This window comes from Rhodamnia argentea, chromosome 1 (genome assembly GCF_020921035.1).
Source record: "Rhodamnia argentea isolate NSW1041297 chromosome 1, ASM2092103v1, whole genome shotgun sequence".
Lineage (NCBI taxonomy): Eukaryota > Viridiplantae > Streptophyta > Magnoliopsida > Myrtales > Myrtaceae > Rhodamnia > Rhodamnia argentea.
Window position 1 is genome coordinate 1,139,475 of NC_063150.1, and position 16,383 is coordinate 1,155,857.

At 38.3% G+C, this 16,383-nt stretch overlaps 3 protein-coding genes across 4 annotated transcripts; 2 read left to right on the forward strand and 1 right to left on the reverse strand.

Annotated features, from left to right (window-relative positions):
• Positions 1-549: 549 nt before the first annotated feature.
• Positions 550-855, forward strand: LOC115729972 (putative lipid-transfer protein DIR1). The gene has a single exon (XM_030660607.2). The coding sequence runs from the start codon at positions 550-552 to the stop codon at positions 853-855; it is 306 nt and encodes a 101-aa protein (XP_030516467.2).
• Positions 856-6,919: 6,064 nt separating this feature from the next.
• Positions 6,920-7,225, forward strand: LOC115745181 (putative lipid-transfer protein DIR1). Its single transcript, XM_030680584.2, has one exon. The coding sequence runs from the start codon at positions 6,920-6,922 to the stop codon at positions 7,223-7,225; it is 306 nt and encodes a 101-aa protein (XP_030536444.2).
• Positions 7,226-9,006: 1,781 nt separating this feature from the next.
• On the reverse strand, positions 9,007-16,383 carry LOC115745179 (prolyl-tRNA synthetase associated domain-containing protein 1). 2 transcript variants are annotated; one of them, XR_004015892.2, is made up of 13 exons: positions 16,228-16,383; positions 15,868-15,927; positions 15,708-15,761; positions 14,984-15,044; positions 14,789-14,865; positions 14,311-14,360; positions 11,591-11,673; positions 11,166-11,236; positions 10,923-11,079; positions 9,656-9,798; positions 9,467-9,565; positions 9,189-9,325; positions 9,007-9,156 (listed from the first exon to the last, which is right to left on the reverse strand). XR_004015892.2 is itself a non-coding variant. In XM_030680583.2 (12 exons), exons 1-12 carry the CDS (start codon positions 16,264-16,266, stop codon positions 9,254-9,256), a joined length of 966 nt encoding a protein of 321 aa, XP_030536443.2. In that variant the 5' UTR covers positions 16,267-16,383; the 3' UTR covers positions 9,163-9,253. The 2 variants fall into 2 exon arrangements, 1 of the variants encoding a protein (XP_030536443.2); XM_030680583.2 differs by lacking the exon at positions 9,007-9,156 and having other exon boundaries at positions 9,163-9,325.

The window sequence follows — 16,383 nt, forward strand, 5'->3', positions numbered from 1 at the left end:
TTGCTATTCGCACAACTAGAATGTAGAAAATGATATGCTTAATTTAAGGGATTTGAATATACATGAATCCTAAAACTAAATCAAGGTTCTTCTAAGTCTAGACACGATGATTACCTTGTCTTAATCTTCCATGATTGCTAAGGAAAAAAAGACCAAACAGGGATCTCCTTAGGCGCAAGACGGTTCGATCAGTGTTCAAGAATTCAAGAAACATCAAACGTAGCTGTTCTCCTTATAGGACGAACAACGTATGGACAAAGCAAAATAATCCCTTTCCGACAACAAAAATCACCGAAGATAATTGACTTCTCTTGCAACCACAAGTACACATAGCTCGTGACACCACAGCGCAAGTGGTGACCTACTTAGGGACAATGTATATTCACGTGCAATCCCAAAATGATCCCTGCGAATTCTCTATATTAAAGCACATGAAACATCTATCGCTCTCTCGTGACCAAGAATTAAGCAAAACCCCTAAATTAGAGAGAGAGAGTGTGGGTGTCGGATCATTCGAGTATGTCTGTCCTCACTTAAGACAACTACAAGATGGTGGCAATCAACAAGAAGGTGGTGGTGATCCTGTTCGGATTGGTGGTCGCGATTGCTTGTTGCGCCGACGCACAGACCATATGCAACATGACCTATGTGGACTTGATGGCCTGCAAGCCGGCCGCGATGCCGCCGAACCCGCCTCTGCCCACGAACATGTGCTGTGCAGGGGTCTCGCATGCGGACTTGAAGTGCTTCTGCAAGTACAAGAAATCGACCATCTTGCCCTCGATTGGGGTCGACCCGAAGCTCGCGATGGAGCTCCCCGGCAAGTGCAACCTCCCGCATCCGCCCACATGCTGATCGCATTGTATTGTGCGGGTGTGCGAGGGCCGGGGTTGGAAGGGAAATGTTAGCCCAATGCTTGGTACTAATGCATGTCGTTAGTATGCTTTTTAGTTAAGTGCTTTGTACAATTAATACCCCCTATTAATGAGCTCGTGCTCACTACATGTATACACGCTTATAAATAATTAAATGATATAATTGAAGTACAACGTGTGTGACTCTCACTCTTTGAGCCAATTCTAAGATGCCACATGTCATGTACAATTCGCGTGATTGTCCAATCATACCTTGAAGTTGGGACGTTGTCCCACTAATTATCCACTTAACAGGTTAAACAAATATTGCCCAATCAGATGAATTCGATGCAAACAAAGAACTATTAAAACTCAAACTGAATTGGATGATTTGTTACCCGCACAAATTCAGTTCGTTGCCTCTTGGTTCGATTGCTCATTTGCTTCCTCCTTTGGATATGAAGTCTCGCCTATTTAAAAGCTAGCCCTTACTCCAAGATCTTTTTTTTAGCACTAGAGGAACACAGACTCGAATGAGATCAGAAAATCTATCATCGCAAGAGACTAGATAATGTGCTAGAAGTTCAAATTATGATTAAAGTTGTAATCCACCAGCCAATATGAGGATCAAAGATGCTCTTATCCCCTCAATAAGCACGAGGCTTCTATTTGTTTCTTAGAGGTCCAAAATCATCATTAAAATAGCAAGCAAAATTTCTCTAAATTCAGAGATATCATTCTCCGGAAATTCCTAATTAACAATCAAGGAATTTCTGACCATCTAACTCATCAAATCTCATCAGCCAAGTTCATCCGATTAATATTTAAGATGACAAAGAACTCAAAGCTCAATTTCCAACCATATGATTCGAGATCAACTGTTTAGGCACTTGGGATTAATTCTCATTTCATTTGTATAGAACAAATCAAAGGGATGCATCATTTGCCTCCTAACAGAATTCAATTAGAGATTTGACATTGAGGGGAAAGCTTTCATAGTCGCTCCATAAGTAGATGATAAGCCAAGAAATGTAAATAAGGCTTTAAGTTGCCCCGATGAAAAGTGTTTCATATACTAGTGTTGCTGAGAGCTTAATGTACTCTATAATGTGTACAAGACTTAACATTTGTTTTGCAGTTGGAATGGTAAGTAGGTACCAATCCAATCCAGGTCAAGCACATTGGATTGTCGTCAAAAAAATCTTGAGGTATCTAAAGGGTACCGTTGATTATTCACTAAGTTATCAAGGAAGAGATCTGCGCCTTGAAGGCTATACCGATGTTAATTGGGAAGGAGACTTAGTTTAAAGGAAATCGACCACTGGATTTGCGTTTTTACTGAACAATGATGTCATATTATAAAGTAGTAAGAAGCCAACGTGTACAACCTTATCTACAATGGAAGTTGAATTCGTGGCACTATTAGCAGCAGTATAAGAAGGTGTTTGGCTTAAGAGATTTTTGGATCACTTAGGTATTGCTAATGATGCTGCAAGTTCATTTTTAGTTAATTACGATAGTCAAACAATAATAGCTTACACTAAGGATTTGAAATTTCATTGCAAGGTCAAACATATAGACACGAAGTATAATTTTGTAAAAGACCTAGTTGCACGAAGAGATGTGAATGTCCAATATGTATCAACGCATAGAATGATAGCAGATCTAATGCAAAGCTAATACCTAGAGGTTGCATTTGGTCTTTCGAATTTCTAGTCGGGATAAGACTGGACATGATATGATAAGATAAGAAATTCAAGATTTCGTCATATCTTATCCATTGTTTGGTGAATTACAAATTTAAGGTCGACTATTTTCATATCATGTCCAATTCATTATTTGGTTGAAACTAGATATCAATGTAAATGACATATATGCCCCTACATAGTAGTGCCCATGAAAGTATATATACGCACTTGAAAACATGCACAAATGATTAGACTTGCAAACCTCGGTTGCAAAAATAAAATAAATTACACTCACAAACCAATATATTTAAACTATTTTGTCTATTATTTAGCACATACTTCCTAATTTACTAAAGTTTGTAGCAAAATCTACAAACATATTTGTAAGCAATTGAAATTGTTAAGTAGGCTCATGAAACCCACAAATACCACACTACGAAATTAACATTGAGGTATGTAAATAGTAAGTAGGTAAGTAATTCGTTTAAAAACAAGATAAATGCTATATAATTGTCCCTATTTGGAAGAGGCAAGTGATATGTAGTATAGCCACAATTCAACCATTACATAAGAAATGTAGGCCTCAATAATGACAAACCAGTATCATATTACATTTCGAATACCAATAGAAAAAAAAAAACATCTTACAACACTAAGTCTTACAACAATGAGAAACAAATTATCTTTGTACATAATATCAAATCATGCAACTCCTTCATGACCTCAACTTGCATTGCACTCGATTAAACATTTGAACTGCCAAGTTTTGTCTCCATGTCATCCAATGATCCGACGGCTTAACAACATCAATTATTTCCATATCTTCAATGGCGTTAACCACTTCATCTAATTGTGCCTCAATTGGATCAATAGCCATTACTTTTCTAATCAAGTTATGTATAAGGCAACAAGCTATGATTATTCGAACTTGCGTTCTAATTGGATAAAAAAGGACTCCTTAGAATAGCCCTACATAACTTAAGTAGACCGAAACATCCTTCTATGACATTTCTAGCTTGGGAATGCTTCATGTTAAAGTCCTCCTTCGCTTGACCCCAAAAAAAAAAAGTACTCCTTCGGAGAATTTGGTGTACAACCTTCCATCCACTCGGATAGGTGGTATCGAGTACCTATATAAGGAGCAAGAAAGCCCCCTTTATTAGTGTATCCGGCATCTACAAGATAATAATAACCTAATAACAAAGGATAACATATCAAAACCCACGTGACAAAGAATGAAACATATTTGTAAAGGCTTAACTTACCAATAGGAATCTTCAAACCAATTTAATTAAAGCATCTCGAAGTACTCTAGAATTCGTTGCTGAGCCTTCTCATCTAGGTAAAACATATATGAATCTCATGTCACGTGAGCGGACTCCTAGCACGTTGGTCGCTATATCACTCCGGAACACGTATCCTAATGTAAGTACCATATAATGCTCCTAAACAACCCTAGAAACATGAAAGTAATGAAATAACATTGTCTTTAAAGTATTAAATTAATTCATGTAATAGCATAATAAACATACCTTAAACCATTGTCATCTCTTGTCAGTGTATTCGTTTGGAACTAGTTCGGGTGAGACAAGAAGAACACTGTGCATTCTTATCATTGCAGTAAAACTAAGTTAAAATATCTTATTATTGTTTCCCCGGACCTCATAAATATGAACTTGATGACATGATTTTTTACATGATGGGCAAGTATATGTAGGAACAGCCACTTGTTCTTCTATTGTTACAAGTCCATCTTATTTTATCCCATCAATAGTATGTGCCAACTCACATAGTAGAGTAAATGTATGTCTATCCATCCTAAGTTGCTCCACACAATTCAAATCACTATTGTTAATGAGGTGATCAAGGTGATCGAAATGAGCTTGGCTTCTGACAAATGTACGATCCTTTAATATATGTTTATAGTAGTGCCTTTCAGCAGCGGTGGATGCCACAATCATATACATCATACACAAAAGCAACATATGTAGGCTCATTTCCTCTAATATCAGAATGCTAAAATTTCTTCTCTATCATCATGATCCATATCTAATCGGGATAAAAATAATAATAATAATAATAATAACACTAGGCAGGTACAAACTGGCAAGTTAGACAATAGCAAAATTATCCAAAATAATATTATTTCAAATCAAGAGATTTTCACAGAATCCCACATAATCAATCCACAATTATTGTTAGTAATGCACAAACACAACAGTTTTGCTTTTCTTTTTATAGAGTTTCTAGGACAAGCTGCATTTTAGTTCTTGCTCCCTGCCTTCGAATCAATTTTTTTTTGTAGTTTCCTTAAAATTATGAAAACTATATATGAATGTGATACAATGGCAAGTGTAGATGCCCTTCAGACCCTATGCAAATAAAGGTTTAACTTTGCTAAACCTAGGTCATATTGTTTCTTAATCAGTAGAACCGAGACCACTAACACACGCAAAATGCAAAACAAAAGGTGATTCTTTTCTTTCATGGAAATTCCCCTTTTTTTTTATCAAAGCACAAAATTTAATCACAAGAAAAGATCGCAAATACATCCCCAGTGGAAAAACCAACCCATTAGCTTGGGTAACGACTACAATCAAAACTAAGGCCTAAATCGGAAAAATGGCCACAGCTGCTGATATTTCTATCGACGCCAAAAACTAAAGCAAATTTCAGCACCTGGGATCCCTAATGAGAGCTAATTCATTGCTCCAAAGTGTTATGCACAAAGAGAGAAGGGTGGGAGAGAGACGAAACCTCATAAGGAAGCAAAACCGTCTGTGGCTCTTCGCCGGAGATGGAGGTTGAATTCGTCGGATTATTGCTATGGTGAAGAGGATGTTTCGACTATCTATTATTTCATGAAGTGTTGTCGTGAAACTTCAATGTGCACGACACGAATGAACGAAAGAGAATGAAAAGGAGAGCGTAGGGTTTTCACAAAAATAGCCACACAAGAGAAATCCTATCCGAGTCTATCCCACCTCTCCCCCAAGATTTTCTTATACAAGCTATATCCGACTTTGTCCTATCCTAAACAACTACCAAACACAGGATAGGATAAAACATATCCTATCATGGCTTTTATCCGGTTGATCAAACGCAATCAAAGATGTTTTTCTTGATCATGCAATTCCCACAATTCACAGTTAATGGTATTTCTATCATTATTAATGCATATATGCATATTAATGTTTAGTGAATTCTGTTGAGAAGATATATTGGACGTATGAGAAATTACCCAACTCACACCGATAATTACCTCTATCTACTGTGTGATAAATAGAGGTGAGAAAATTTTAAGCTTATTATCTAGGTGATAATTGAGAGCCCAAGCATTCATTCACTTTTTTGGGTCTTTTTAGAAAGCCAAAAGAATAAATCAACTAGCACTTCCTCTTGAATTTATTACGTCCGAAAGTGAAATAACCTACATATTTCACTTTATTTGTCTTCAATGTCATATATGACTTCTAATAGATTCTTTTAAAGAGAGTAGATTTGTGAACTCAAATTAGACATTGGGAATGTATGAACTATCGTTTATACGATATTAAGTGTAATGACATACACTCTATGGGAAAGGAGAAAATACCGTAATACGTATTTCATATTACGTATGCATGAATCGACCAATAAAAGTGAGCAAAAGTTTTTATCTCAATTTTTAAGTCATATCAGACTCTCGAGGATAAAAGTTCCTCAATTAGATCCCTTGATAATTCTTACTTGTTCTTAGAAAAAATGCATTCAATGTTTGCTATCTTAAAATGCCACTAATGATCATGGATGATTCGATCTAAAGGGAACATTTTAAGAAAAGCAAATTGAATTAAGTTTGGAATTCGCACAACCAGAATCTAGAAAATGACATACTTAACTTAATGGATTTGAATACACATGAATCCTAAAACTAAAGCTTAGGTTCTTCTAACTCTATCACGATGATTACCTTGTCTTAATCTTTCTTGATAGCTAAGGAAACAAGACTAAATAGGGATCTCCTCCGTCGCAAGACGGTTCCATCAGTGTTCAAGAATCCAAAAAACACCAAACCCAGCCGTTCTCCTTGTATCAATTCTTCACGCCATGGAAAAAAAAAATAGACAAACAACGTACAGACAAAGCAAAATAATTCCTCTGCGGCAACAATAATCACCCAAGATAATTGACTTCTCTTGCAACCACAAGTACACATGGCCCGTGACACCACAGCGCGAGTGGTGACCTACTTAGAGACAATGTATACTCACGTGCCATGCCAAAATGATCCTCACGAATTCTCTATATAAAAGCACAGGAAACATGAATTAAGCATAACCCTCAAAGTATAGAGATCATTCGAGTGTGTCTGTCCTCAATTAAGACAACAACAAAATGGAGGCAACCAACAAGAAGGTGGCGGTGATTCTGTTCGGACTGGTGGTCGCGATCGCTTGTTGCGCCGATGCGCAAACCATATGCAACATGACCTACGCGGACCTGATGGCTTGCAAGCCGGCCGCGACACCGCCGAACCCCCCGCCGCCCACAAGCGTGTGCTGCGCGGGGCTCTCACACGCGGACTTGAAGTGCTTCTGCAAGTACAAGAGCTCGACCATCTTCCCGTCGATGGGGGTCGACCCGAAGCTCGCGATGGAGCTCCCCAGCAAGTGCAACATCCCGAATCCGCCCACATGCTGATGGCATTTTGTTGTGCGGGTGTGCGTGGGGTTGGAGAGGAAGTGTTGGCCCAATGCTTGGCAATAATGCATATCGTGTAGTATGCTTTTTCTTTAAGTGCTTTATTTCTGTGTGCTTTGTATGATTAATACACCCATTAATGAGCTCGCGCTCACTATATGGATACCAGCTTATAAATAATTACTTGATTTAATAGAGGTCCAACGTGTGTGTGATTCTCTCTCTCTCCCGGTGAAAATTGAGCCAATTATAAAATGCCACATGCCATGTACAGTTCGTGTGATTGTCCAATCAAACATTGAAGGTGGGACATCGTCCAACTAATTATCCAATTAACCGGTTAAACAAATATTGCCCAATCAAGTTAATTCAATGCAAACTAAGAATTACTATAACTCAAACTAAGTTAGATGATTTGTTACCAGCACAAATTCAAAAGAGAGAGGATGATTTGCTACAAGAGATTAGATAATATGTTATAAGTTCGAATTATGCATAAACTTGTAATCCACCAGCCAACACGAGGATCAAAGATGCTCGTCCCCTCAATAAGCAGGAGGCTTCTATTTCATCTCTGAGAGGTCGAAAATCATCATTAGAATAGCTAGCAAAATCTCTCCAAATTCAAAGATATCACTCTCCGAACGTTTCTAATTAATAATCAAGGAAACTACAACCATCTAACGTTGTCGGATCTTATCGGCCGAGTTCATCGGATTAAGATTCAAGATCACAAAAAACTCAAAGCTTAATTTCCGACCATATGATTCAAGATCAACTGTTTAGGCACTTGGGATTAATTCTCATTTCATTTGTATAGAGTGAATCAAAGGGATGTATCATTTTCTTCGTAACAGAATTCAATTAGATATTTTACCTTTTTTTTTCATGAAATTCAATATCATTTTCAACATCATATTTGTTGTCTATTTAAATTATGAGATTTGATTGCGTACAACCACATGACAGCTTGAAATGATAAAAGTTGATGCAGTCATTGTCAGGCAAGTCCGTGAAGTTATTTCAACACTGAGAAAGAAGACAGACGAAGAAGTCATCATGCCAGGTTGACGGTTGGTACTCCTAATCATTTGGCATTTATCCAATATCCCTTTCGTTTCATTCCTTACCGTTCAATCAGAACCACATAAATAAAATTTATAAAAAAAAAAAAAAACCAGAACAACATGCTACTGCGTACGCAAAGATGTAAGTGGCCCTCCCACATGCGGGAGCATCTTTTAGTTTGTCAAGATTCACAAGTCACTTATCAAACAATAAGTGATTTCCCATAATTTTGTGGGATTTATCCCTAAATTTTGTGTGCAAGTGCCCTACTTTAAATTCTTTTAATGTGTATGTGATCCTTAAACTTTTGACACAAGCTCAATATGATCCCTAAACTATATGAAACTATTTAATGTAATTCTTCCATTAATTTAAGATCAAAGACAAAAATACACAATTTCATATGCTACAAATACTAAACTGAATATCTACCAACAGTTCAAAGACTACATTAAATAAGTTAAAAATCCAAGAACTACATTGAACATTGAGCTAAAACTTAGAGAACACGTTGAATAAATTAAAATCTCAGAAATTATATTATATTTTGGGTCAAAATTCAAGAACTACTTGTTTCATTTTCCCATTTTATTTCACCTTCTTGGCTCTAGCGAGTTCTTTCACAAGTGTATTAGAGATTCGACTCAAAGACGTTCGACAAAATGATGAGCTTGACAAGTTTTTTCCATATCTGCCAAGAAGCCTTTCACGAGTCATTCGAACACATTGCAATCCCAGTGTAGATCAACGGAAACAAGATTAGCTCACAAAATGCCATGATTGCTTGTGTGAGCCACCTTGCTACATCTTTCACGATGCAATAATTCTTTCAGGCTGCATTATCGGCCATACATTTCGTGACCCAAGAAGAAGATAAATGTGACATAATTAGCATATCGGGGTAATGACATTTCAATGTCAACGAAGACTGGAAACCATCAAAGTGACTAACTGATGAGCTCACGGACGCTTTGGTTGGTGACGAGTACCGGCATGAAAACCTTCCGTGTAAGCAGTATTCTTGAACATAATCTGCAAAACCATTAGCATAGAGAATGAGAAGTACTATGCTGAAAACTGGCACAAGGAAAACTCAATAATTAACATTATCAAAGTAGGTTGCCGAGGTACAGATTATCTAGTCAAGATAACATCCCATGTAGAGATTCTTACAGCGAGGTTTTTCAACTCAGAGCTCAGACGCTTTCTGATGGTCTCCGAAACCACTGCTCCCAAATGTTCTCCATGTTGCTTAAGAGTGTCTTCCCGAATCTGTGGCATGTGAACTTTTTTAGTAAAGGAAAGGACTGGTTTCTTGGCTAACGTTCTGACCAAGGAGTGAAGGTACAACAGACTGATTACCTCTGAAAGCAATATAGCTGACGTCCTATCTAGAATTTCTTCCACAAACTGCCCTGCATCGGTGAAGGAGACGGATGGAAGCAATCCTGTAGAAGATTTATCCTTGACCTTTTCAGCAGCAGCAGGTGTCTTTACAGCCTTGGCTACATCATTTTAAGATGAAAGTTTTATTACAATATAAGACTGATCAAAGAGCCATGCATAGATCAGTCAAGAATTCAACCAGCCCAATAAACAAAAAGGCAGCATTCTGAGTTTGCAAAAACAAGTTAGGCACTCTTTCCTATCAAGAATATGTAAATGAACCAAGCATGCAAACTCAAATAATGCACACATGACCCTCTTCTCCACTCCGTGAGAAATAATGTGAGTTTCAGCATTTGTTAGAACAGTGTTGCTCTAGGTTTACCATGGACCAAATTCTGCCTATGTCAACATGATATGACAAGGAAATGGGAGCCATATCATCCTACAGTTGAAAACATAAAGTAGCTGACAAAACCACAGTTTACGTGCCCAGCGAACAATGTCCAAATTCTGGGACTATTTGCCAATCCACATGTTCCAAATCCATCAAAACTTAATCCTACTTCATCCAAGTCTGACTGCTGACGTACGATGAAAGGGAAGGAAAGGAGGAGAATAGAGTCTAAGGAACATGGCTTTTAGTTTTCCACTGAGGGAAGATATAATGCTAGCTCTCAAACATCTAAATCCATCTGCCAGTAGTCAGTACAATGAAAAAGTATCATTTACAAGTGTTGCAGCAATGTCACACAAGCTTTCAAATAACCAAAGAAAGCAAGAGCCCAATAGGGTCAATATCAATTCGACAGAAAGAGGGATTACAGATCATGTATAAAGCTTAGAAAAGAAACATTAGAGTTAGCTAAATATGTTTACGACAGTCATACTTGACTGAATTTACTTCAGAAGCTATGCCAACTATACATTTCAAAAGGCAAAAATAGAGAAGCAAGAGCACTCAAACTACAAATAGAGCAGTTGATTGATGAATTCCCCATCTATATAGGACAAAGTACACATTTTTAACCAGTAGGTCACACTACGCAAGTGCACAATTTGACTGCACATCTGCTGCAAATTATGCTCAAAATCATTTTTAGAATACATTCTCACTTTCAAAATGCTTCCATAAATACATGCGCAAAAAGCCACAGCTATTGAATTTAACCTGAACGAATGCAAAACCAATACGAAATGCTATAACTGCACCATTCATTTTTGCTGCAAGACAAGATTTCACCTTTAACTGCCTTCGGCTTAGCATCTATTGCAGCATGATTCTCATTGGAATGTTCTGATGGAAGTGCTGCTTCAGCAAGTTCTGGCAAGACAATGGAGTCAGACGGAACAAGAGCAGCCAAATCGGGTGGCTGATCCTTGCCTACTTTGGGGTTAGCCTGAAAGGAAAACAGTTTTCTTCTTTAAATAATCTAAGAATAAGAAACCACTGGTTCAATTTATAAGCAAGTGGAACTAAAAGTACCTCAAGATCAACATATGAGGGATCTCTTCCAATTGATTTCAGAAATGTGTCAAGACTGAAGGTATTAAGAGCTGGAAACACAAAGATTCACATGTTAAATGTTAACTCGATATCTTCACTTTATCCGGAACTCCACGAGATTACTATGGCATCAGGTAGAATGCAACTGGAAGTATCACAATTAGCAAAAAAAAGTGTCCATCGTGTTACGAAATTCTGAGATGTTTGCTCCTATATTATACAAGTATCTTCAAATTATCAGGAGGAGTAACCAAGAAACCTTAAGGAAGCCAAATATGGGCAGGAAGGCATGAAGTGGATGCCCGTTGAAGGAGAAAGGGCTTAACTTTGTTGAGTATGCTGGTTAAACCAAATTAAAGAGCTAGACAATGCCAGAATAACTATGGATGGTGAGACTTGCTTACATATTGATATGTCATTTGACAGCGGATGAAAGAGGCATCTCTGTTGGGACTTGAATCCCTGATCAAGCAGCAACGAGACATGTCTTCAACAGAAAAGACAAATGTAAGATTGTATAACGTAATATAGAAGATATATGAAGAAATACTAATGAATACTACATGGGGTCGACATGGAGATTCGAACATTAATAAAAGCCTGAAAGGAAGGGACTTTGGGGACATATAAACTCGAGGAAATTGTTGAAGTACCTTTTTTTTTTTTTCATCTACTCAACCCATTAGTGTTCATGGAAAAAATTTCCAATTATGTACTCGTTCTAACCCTTGATTGGATCTATATGCTTATGCCGATAGGACATGAAATATCTTTATTTTGTTGTTGATTCTATTTGTTCCATTTTTTGGGAAGTATCTCAAATAATCTGTTAGATCCAGCCGATATCAACACATTTTATTCCGTCTATTCCAAAACATAAATGTAAATTACTTTACAAAAATAAAGGTGTAAAAGCACTATGTACATGTTTGTATGTCTAATTGTACGTACATGTTTGTATGTCTAATTGTGCCAACTCACATGCATAGATGTGTCATCGACATGTGTGCACGTGGGCGTCTACGCGCCTGTGTGTTTCCAATATCCCCATAGTTTTTAACAGCTTTTGAAAAAAGGATGCTTTCTCTAATTCAGTACCCCTTGTTGGGTAAAGGCTCCAAATCAAGCTTTGTCCTACATGGCATAGGAATGTTACTCCATTGCTTGATGGCATTTGCAAATATTGTAGGATCTTCAAGAGGAAGATAGGAAATGCTAAGACGCTACATATTTACTCAATAGCATAATCAAAGAGCATATTAATGGCTCCATTTGTAGAGCACGAGAGAGAGATGCTAAAAAAACCTAATTCCCTTTTTTCTACGACCACCTACTAGCTACTGACTATATCCATAACTATACTGCAATACTGCCCCTCAAACTGGAGCATCCAGCCAACATATGTCAGGTGCAACTTTATTCCAAAGTCTGCAACCAAAGCCTCATGCAAGCTGGACCTTACACTGACAAGGAATGTGGATACACGGAACCAGATGACAATGACAATTGTGCAAGCTGGACCTCACAGGACAAACTAAATGCACTCCACATCGTCACTGAATATGACAGAAGCACTGAAGAATCAAACAGAAATCAGAAAATTGTCATCCATTTCTCACACAACCTTGATAAAATCATGTGAGGACCCAACTTGAATTGCCGCAAACTAAATTGCATCATCCCGAGGCATTTGACTCTGGCTACTCGACAAAGGTGCGCCTGACTATGGGGCTTACAGCTAACTAGAAACTTGGCAGAGGCTTTGCTCGCCAATGAAAATCACAATTGATGAAGAGACAATGAATATCATCCACATAAGGCTTGTTGGGAATTGCCCAGGATGGGGGAAGTTTCTAGAGAGAAATCGATGCAGATTGGAGCACTGATGCACCCTAGAAATCCTTTTTTTGGGAGTTGGAAAAGACAACAAATAACAAACCTAAGTCCAAAAACAGCAAACAGACAAGATCAATAGCTTGACTTTGATGAAGAAGCAGAACCAATGACCATGACCGAGAACGAATGCACGAAGGAAGGACTAGATAATAGCGAGGCTCGACTTGTGGTAGACTTCACGGTCAACAAGGAGGTTGGGGACAAGACTGACAAGGCCGTAGTGCATGGCAACTCCACCGAATGACGACAGAGAGATTGGCAGCTCACAAGAGAGCGTTGCTCTCAGAGACAACTGGAGCAGTTATAAGACTGCAACAAGCAGAGGACGCTGATGCTGCTCTTAAAGACCACCAGTTGTGGTTCCTCTCAAGGATGACAAAGGGTGGACAAAAACAAAGGACTTGGATAAACAAATGGTGGTGATCTCCATTTCAGAGTAGAAAGTGGAAAAGATGATGGTAGAGATGAGGTTTCTTTTTAAAGACCGGCAGCTAGAATAAAGATAATATCAGGGTTTTTGGACTTTAGGGGTCGTTTGGGCTCAGGTCCCTCTCTCTTGGTGGCTCCAATATCATGCCAATATCACAGGATCTTCAAGTGAGAGGGAGAGAGAAAGTTCTAAGAGGCTACATATTTACTCGATAGCATAGTTAAAGAGTTGCTCTAATTATGAGCATGAGAGACACTAATAAAACCCCAATTTCCTTTTTTATGACCACCCACTAACTACTGACTAATATCCATATACTTCGACAGTCTTAAGTATCAAAAACAATTAAACAGGGAAAAATGCCCATTACAGAGTGAAACAGAAATCTCATCGTAGCTCCAACGTAATACCAAACCCATTCAATGCTGAACAGAAGGATAATGTACCAATTTCAACTGCAGATTCAAATGTTAAACAGAAAAATTATGTTCAAACATGAACAGAAGAATCAAGCTAGGGCCTAGAGGACACTATGTAGTTGGCGATTGCTTTAAGAAGGGGAAATGGACAATCTGATTTAGTGCTACAGCTATTAATCAGGCCTATGTTGTTGAGAACACATCTGAAAAGATGCCCTTCCACAATTTTCCAAATGAATGCAGTTCATTTGATAGATTTGAAAATATGCAGAAAAATTTGCATTCCAAAAATTGTTTCGCCACCCCCAAAGTTCAATGAAAAGGGCAGGCATAGAAATTTGATTGTCAAGATATTAATGGACCAAGAATAGATGAATACCTTGCCGATTCATTTACTAAGGCAAAAGGAGTCACACAACCAAGAGGCACCTAGAGAACACCATAAAAAGGCACAAGGTCAGAGAATGTAATATCCACGTACTCAAATCAACAATCAAATTTTTATGAGGAATGAGATTCTTTCCAAAAGTAAAGAAAAAGAACGTCTTGTTTTTCCTTTGATTCAAGAAACCAAAATAAGCAGACCATTAAGAATACATACACCTCACAAGAGTCATGACTTATCTTTCATCAAAAGAAGTAAAACCAGCATATGGAACTTAATGTCGACACTGATTCATTGTCCCAAAATACTTAACAATCATCATAAGTGCAAACAAACAAATCAAAAGAAATAAAAGGTGCTTCGTGGAATCACTTTTAGATGCAAAGAATAAAAGATAGTACAGGAGGTAACGGAAGTCTAGACCTCACCCTAAGAGGGAGCAGAAGAACTTCAAATCAATGCATATACCAACCTGAAGTATCTCACCTAATGCTTCTTCCGGTGCCATTCTCAAACCTCCTTTCCCCAAACCAAGCCGTTGTGACAGAACTGATCAGACAAAAAAATTCCTTCTTAAACATAGAAGCCCAAAAAAGAGGAGTTTATGGTTAATAGTTATTGCCATTCAAACTTACAAATTCATTAACCCGTATAACAGGTTGTGTACCTTTCAGATCTGCTTTAGTATCTGCAAGAGCGGAGACAATGTAGAACCTTTGTTTCTTGTCCTGCAAACATAAGTGCAAGCAAATTATTCGCCTGATTGATACAGCGATACCTGATTACTGACAACGCTATCGAATGACAGGAGCCTTATGCCTAAAAGATTGCTGCTGAGGGCATGTCTATAGCAAACTACTTATTATCTATTTAAATCGAAGTACGCACATTGCTTCAATGAAGAGCACTCAAGTAGCTGAATATGGTCCATGAAGCAAGAAACAGCTAGATAGATACGCCATATGTTTCACCCCTTAGTCCTATTTTCCATAGGCATAGCGATAAACTTTCAAGAAGCAACAAGGCATTAACTAAATTCCAAAATTCGATAAATGGCCTAGTCCTAAACCATCAAAAATTTCATGGTTTAAACATAAATGTGCTCAAAGTTCAGAGTCACTCCAAAATCTCGTTTGATTATGACATATTGCAAGAAAAACGAAGGTGACTAAGGTCAAAAGGCAAAATTTATCACGACGGAAAACTGATCTTTAAGAGAAGCTCTCCCTTAAGGGAGAGTAGATGTGTGCTATACCGCACCCATGTGATGGAAAGATTCAGTAAACACCATCGACGAGGTAGAAGTACTAGTCATCAGAGAACAATCTCAGATCCTATTTTCCAAAACCAAATCTCCAAATTCACCGAATGCTCAAAGTTATCGAACATACCTTCAAGAACAAGTTCTTACTGAGTGAAGCACCAACATTTCCAACATATTTTTCCTGATCAAACCAACAACACTCGCTAAGACAAATTCTCCTCTGGGGCCAAAACATGAAAGGTAAAGGACAAGATGAGACGTAACCAATTTGCTCTGCCCTCGCATACCTGAGCTTCAACAGTCAAAACGACGGGATGCTCATACTTTGAGAACTCGATCTGAAGCTCCTACGAGAACGAAAAAGTCCGGATTAATGGTTGGGACTGACAGAACAAAGAGGTAAACTTCAAGTACGCGGTACATTACGTTACTATAGCTAGTCTGCGCTGAAGGATCGTCACGTATACGATTTCAAAACAGATGAAGATTAAACAATTGCGCATTAGTGCGATTCAAGACAAAAGGAGCGAAATTCCTCCAAGCTCGTGTCGCATATACATCGAAGCTCAGCGACTGAACCAGACGTACAACCACCGCGAACGGCGAGTCGGATACGAAGGCTCGAATGCTTCTTGAGCAGGGAATACCTGTAAACGAGCGAGCAACTGGTCCTTCGTGTAGCCCATGGCTGATCGCCGTCGCCGTCGCCCTCTCTCTCTCGATCGAGCACTAGCAGGTCGCAGGGCGGGAGGGAGGAAGAACGTGAGAACGGCGAGGAGTGAGATAGGTTACGGAGAACGATG

Coding starts and splice junctions, on each gene's coding strand:
- LOC115745179 (XM_030680583.2), bottom strand. CDS start 16,266: ATGGGCTACACGAAGGACCAGTTGCTCGCTCGTTTACAG. Junction 11,674..14,310: donor TTAGTAAATGAATCGGCAAG/GTATTCATCTAT, acceptor TTTCTGTTGAAG/ACATGTCTCGTTGCTGCTTG. Junction 9,566..9,655: donor CAGCTATATTGCTTTCAGAG/GTAATCAGTCTG, acceptor CACATGCCACAG/ATTCGGGAAGACACTCTTAA.
- LOC115729972 (XM_030660607.2), top strand. CDS start 550: ATGGTGGCAATCAACAAGAAGGTGGTGGTGATCCTGTTCGGATTGGTG.
- LOC115745181 (XM_030680584.2), top strand. CDS start 6,920: ATGGAGGCAACCAACAAGAAGGTGGCGGTGATTCTGTTCGGACTGGTG.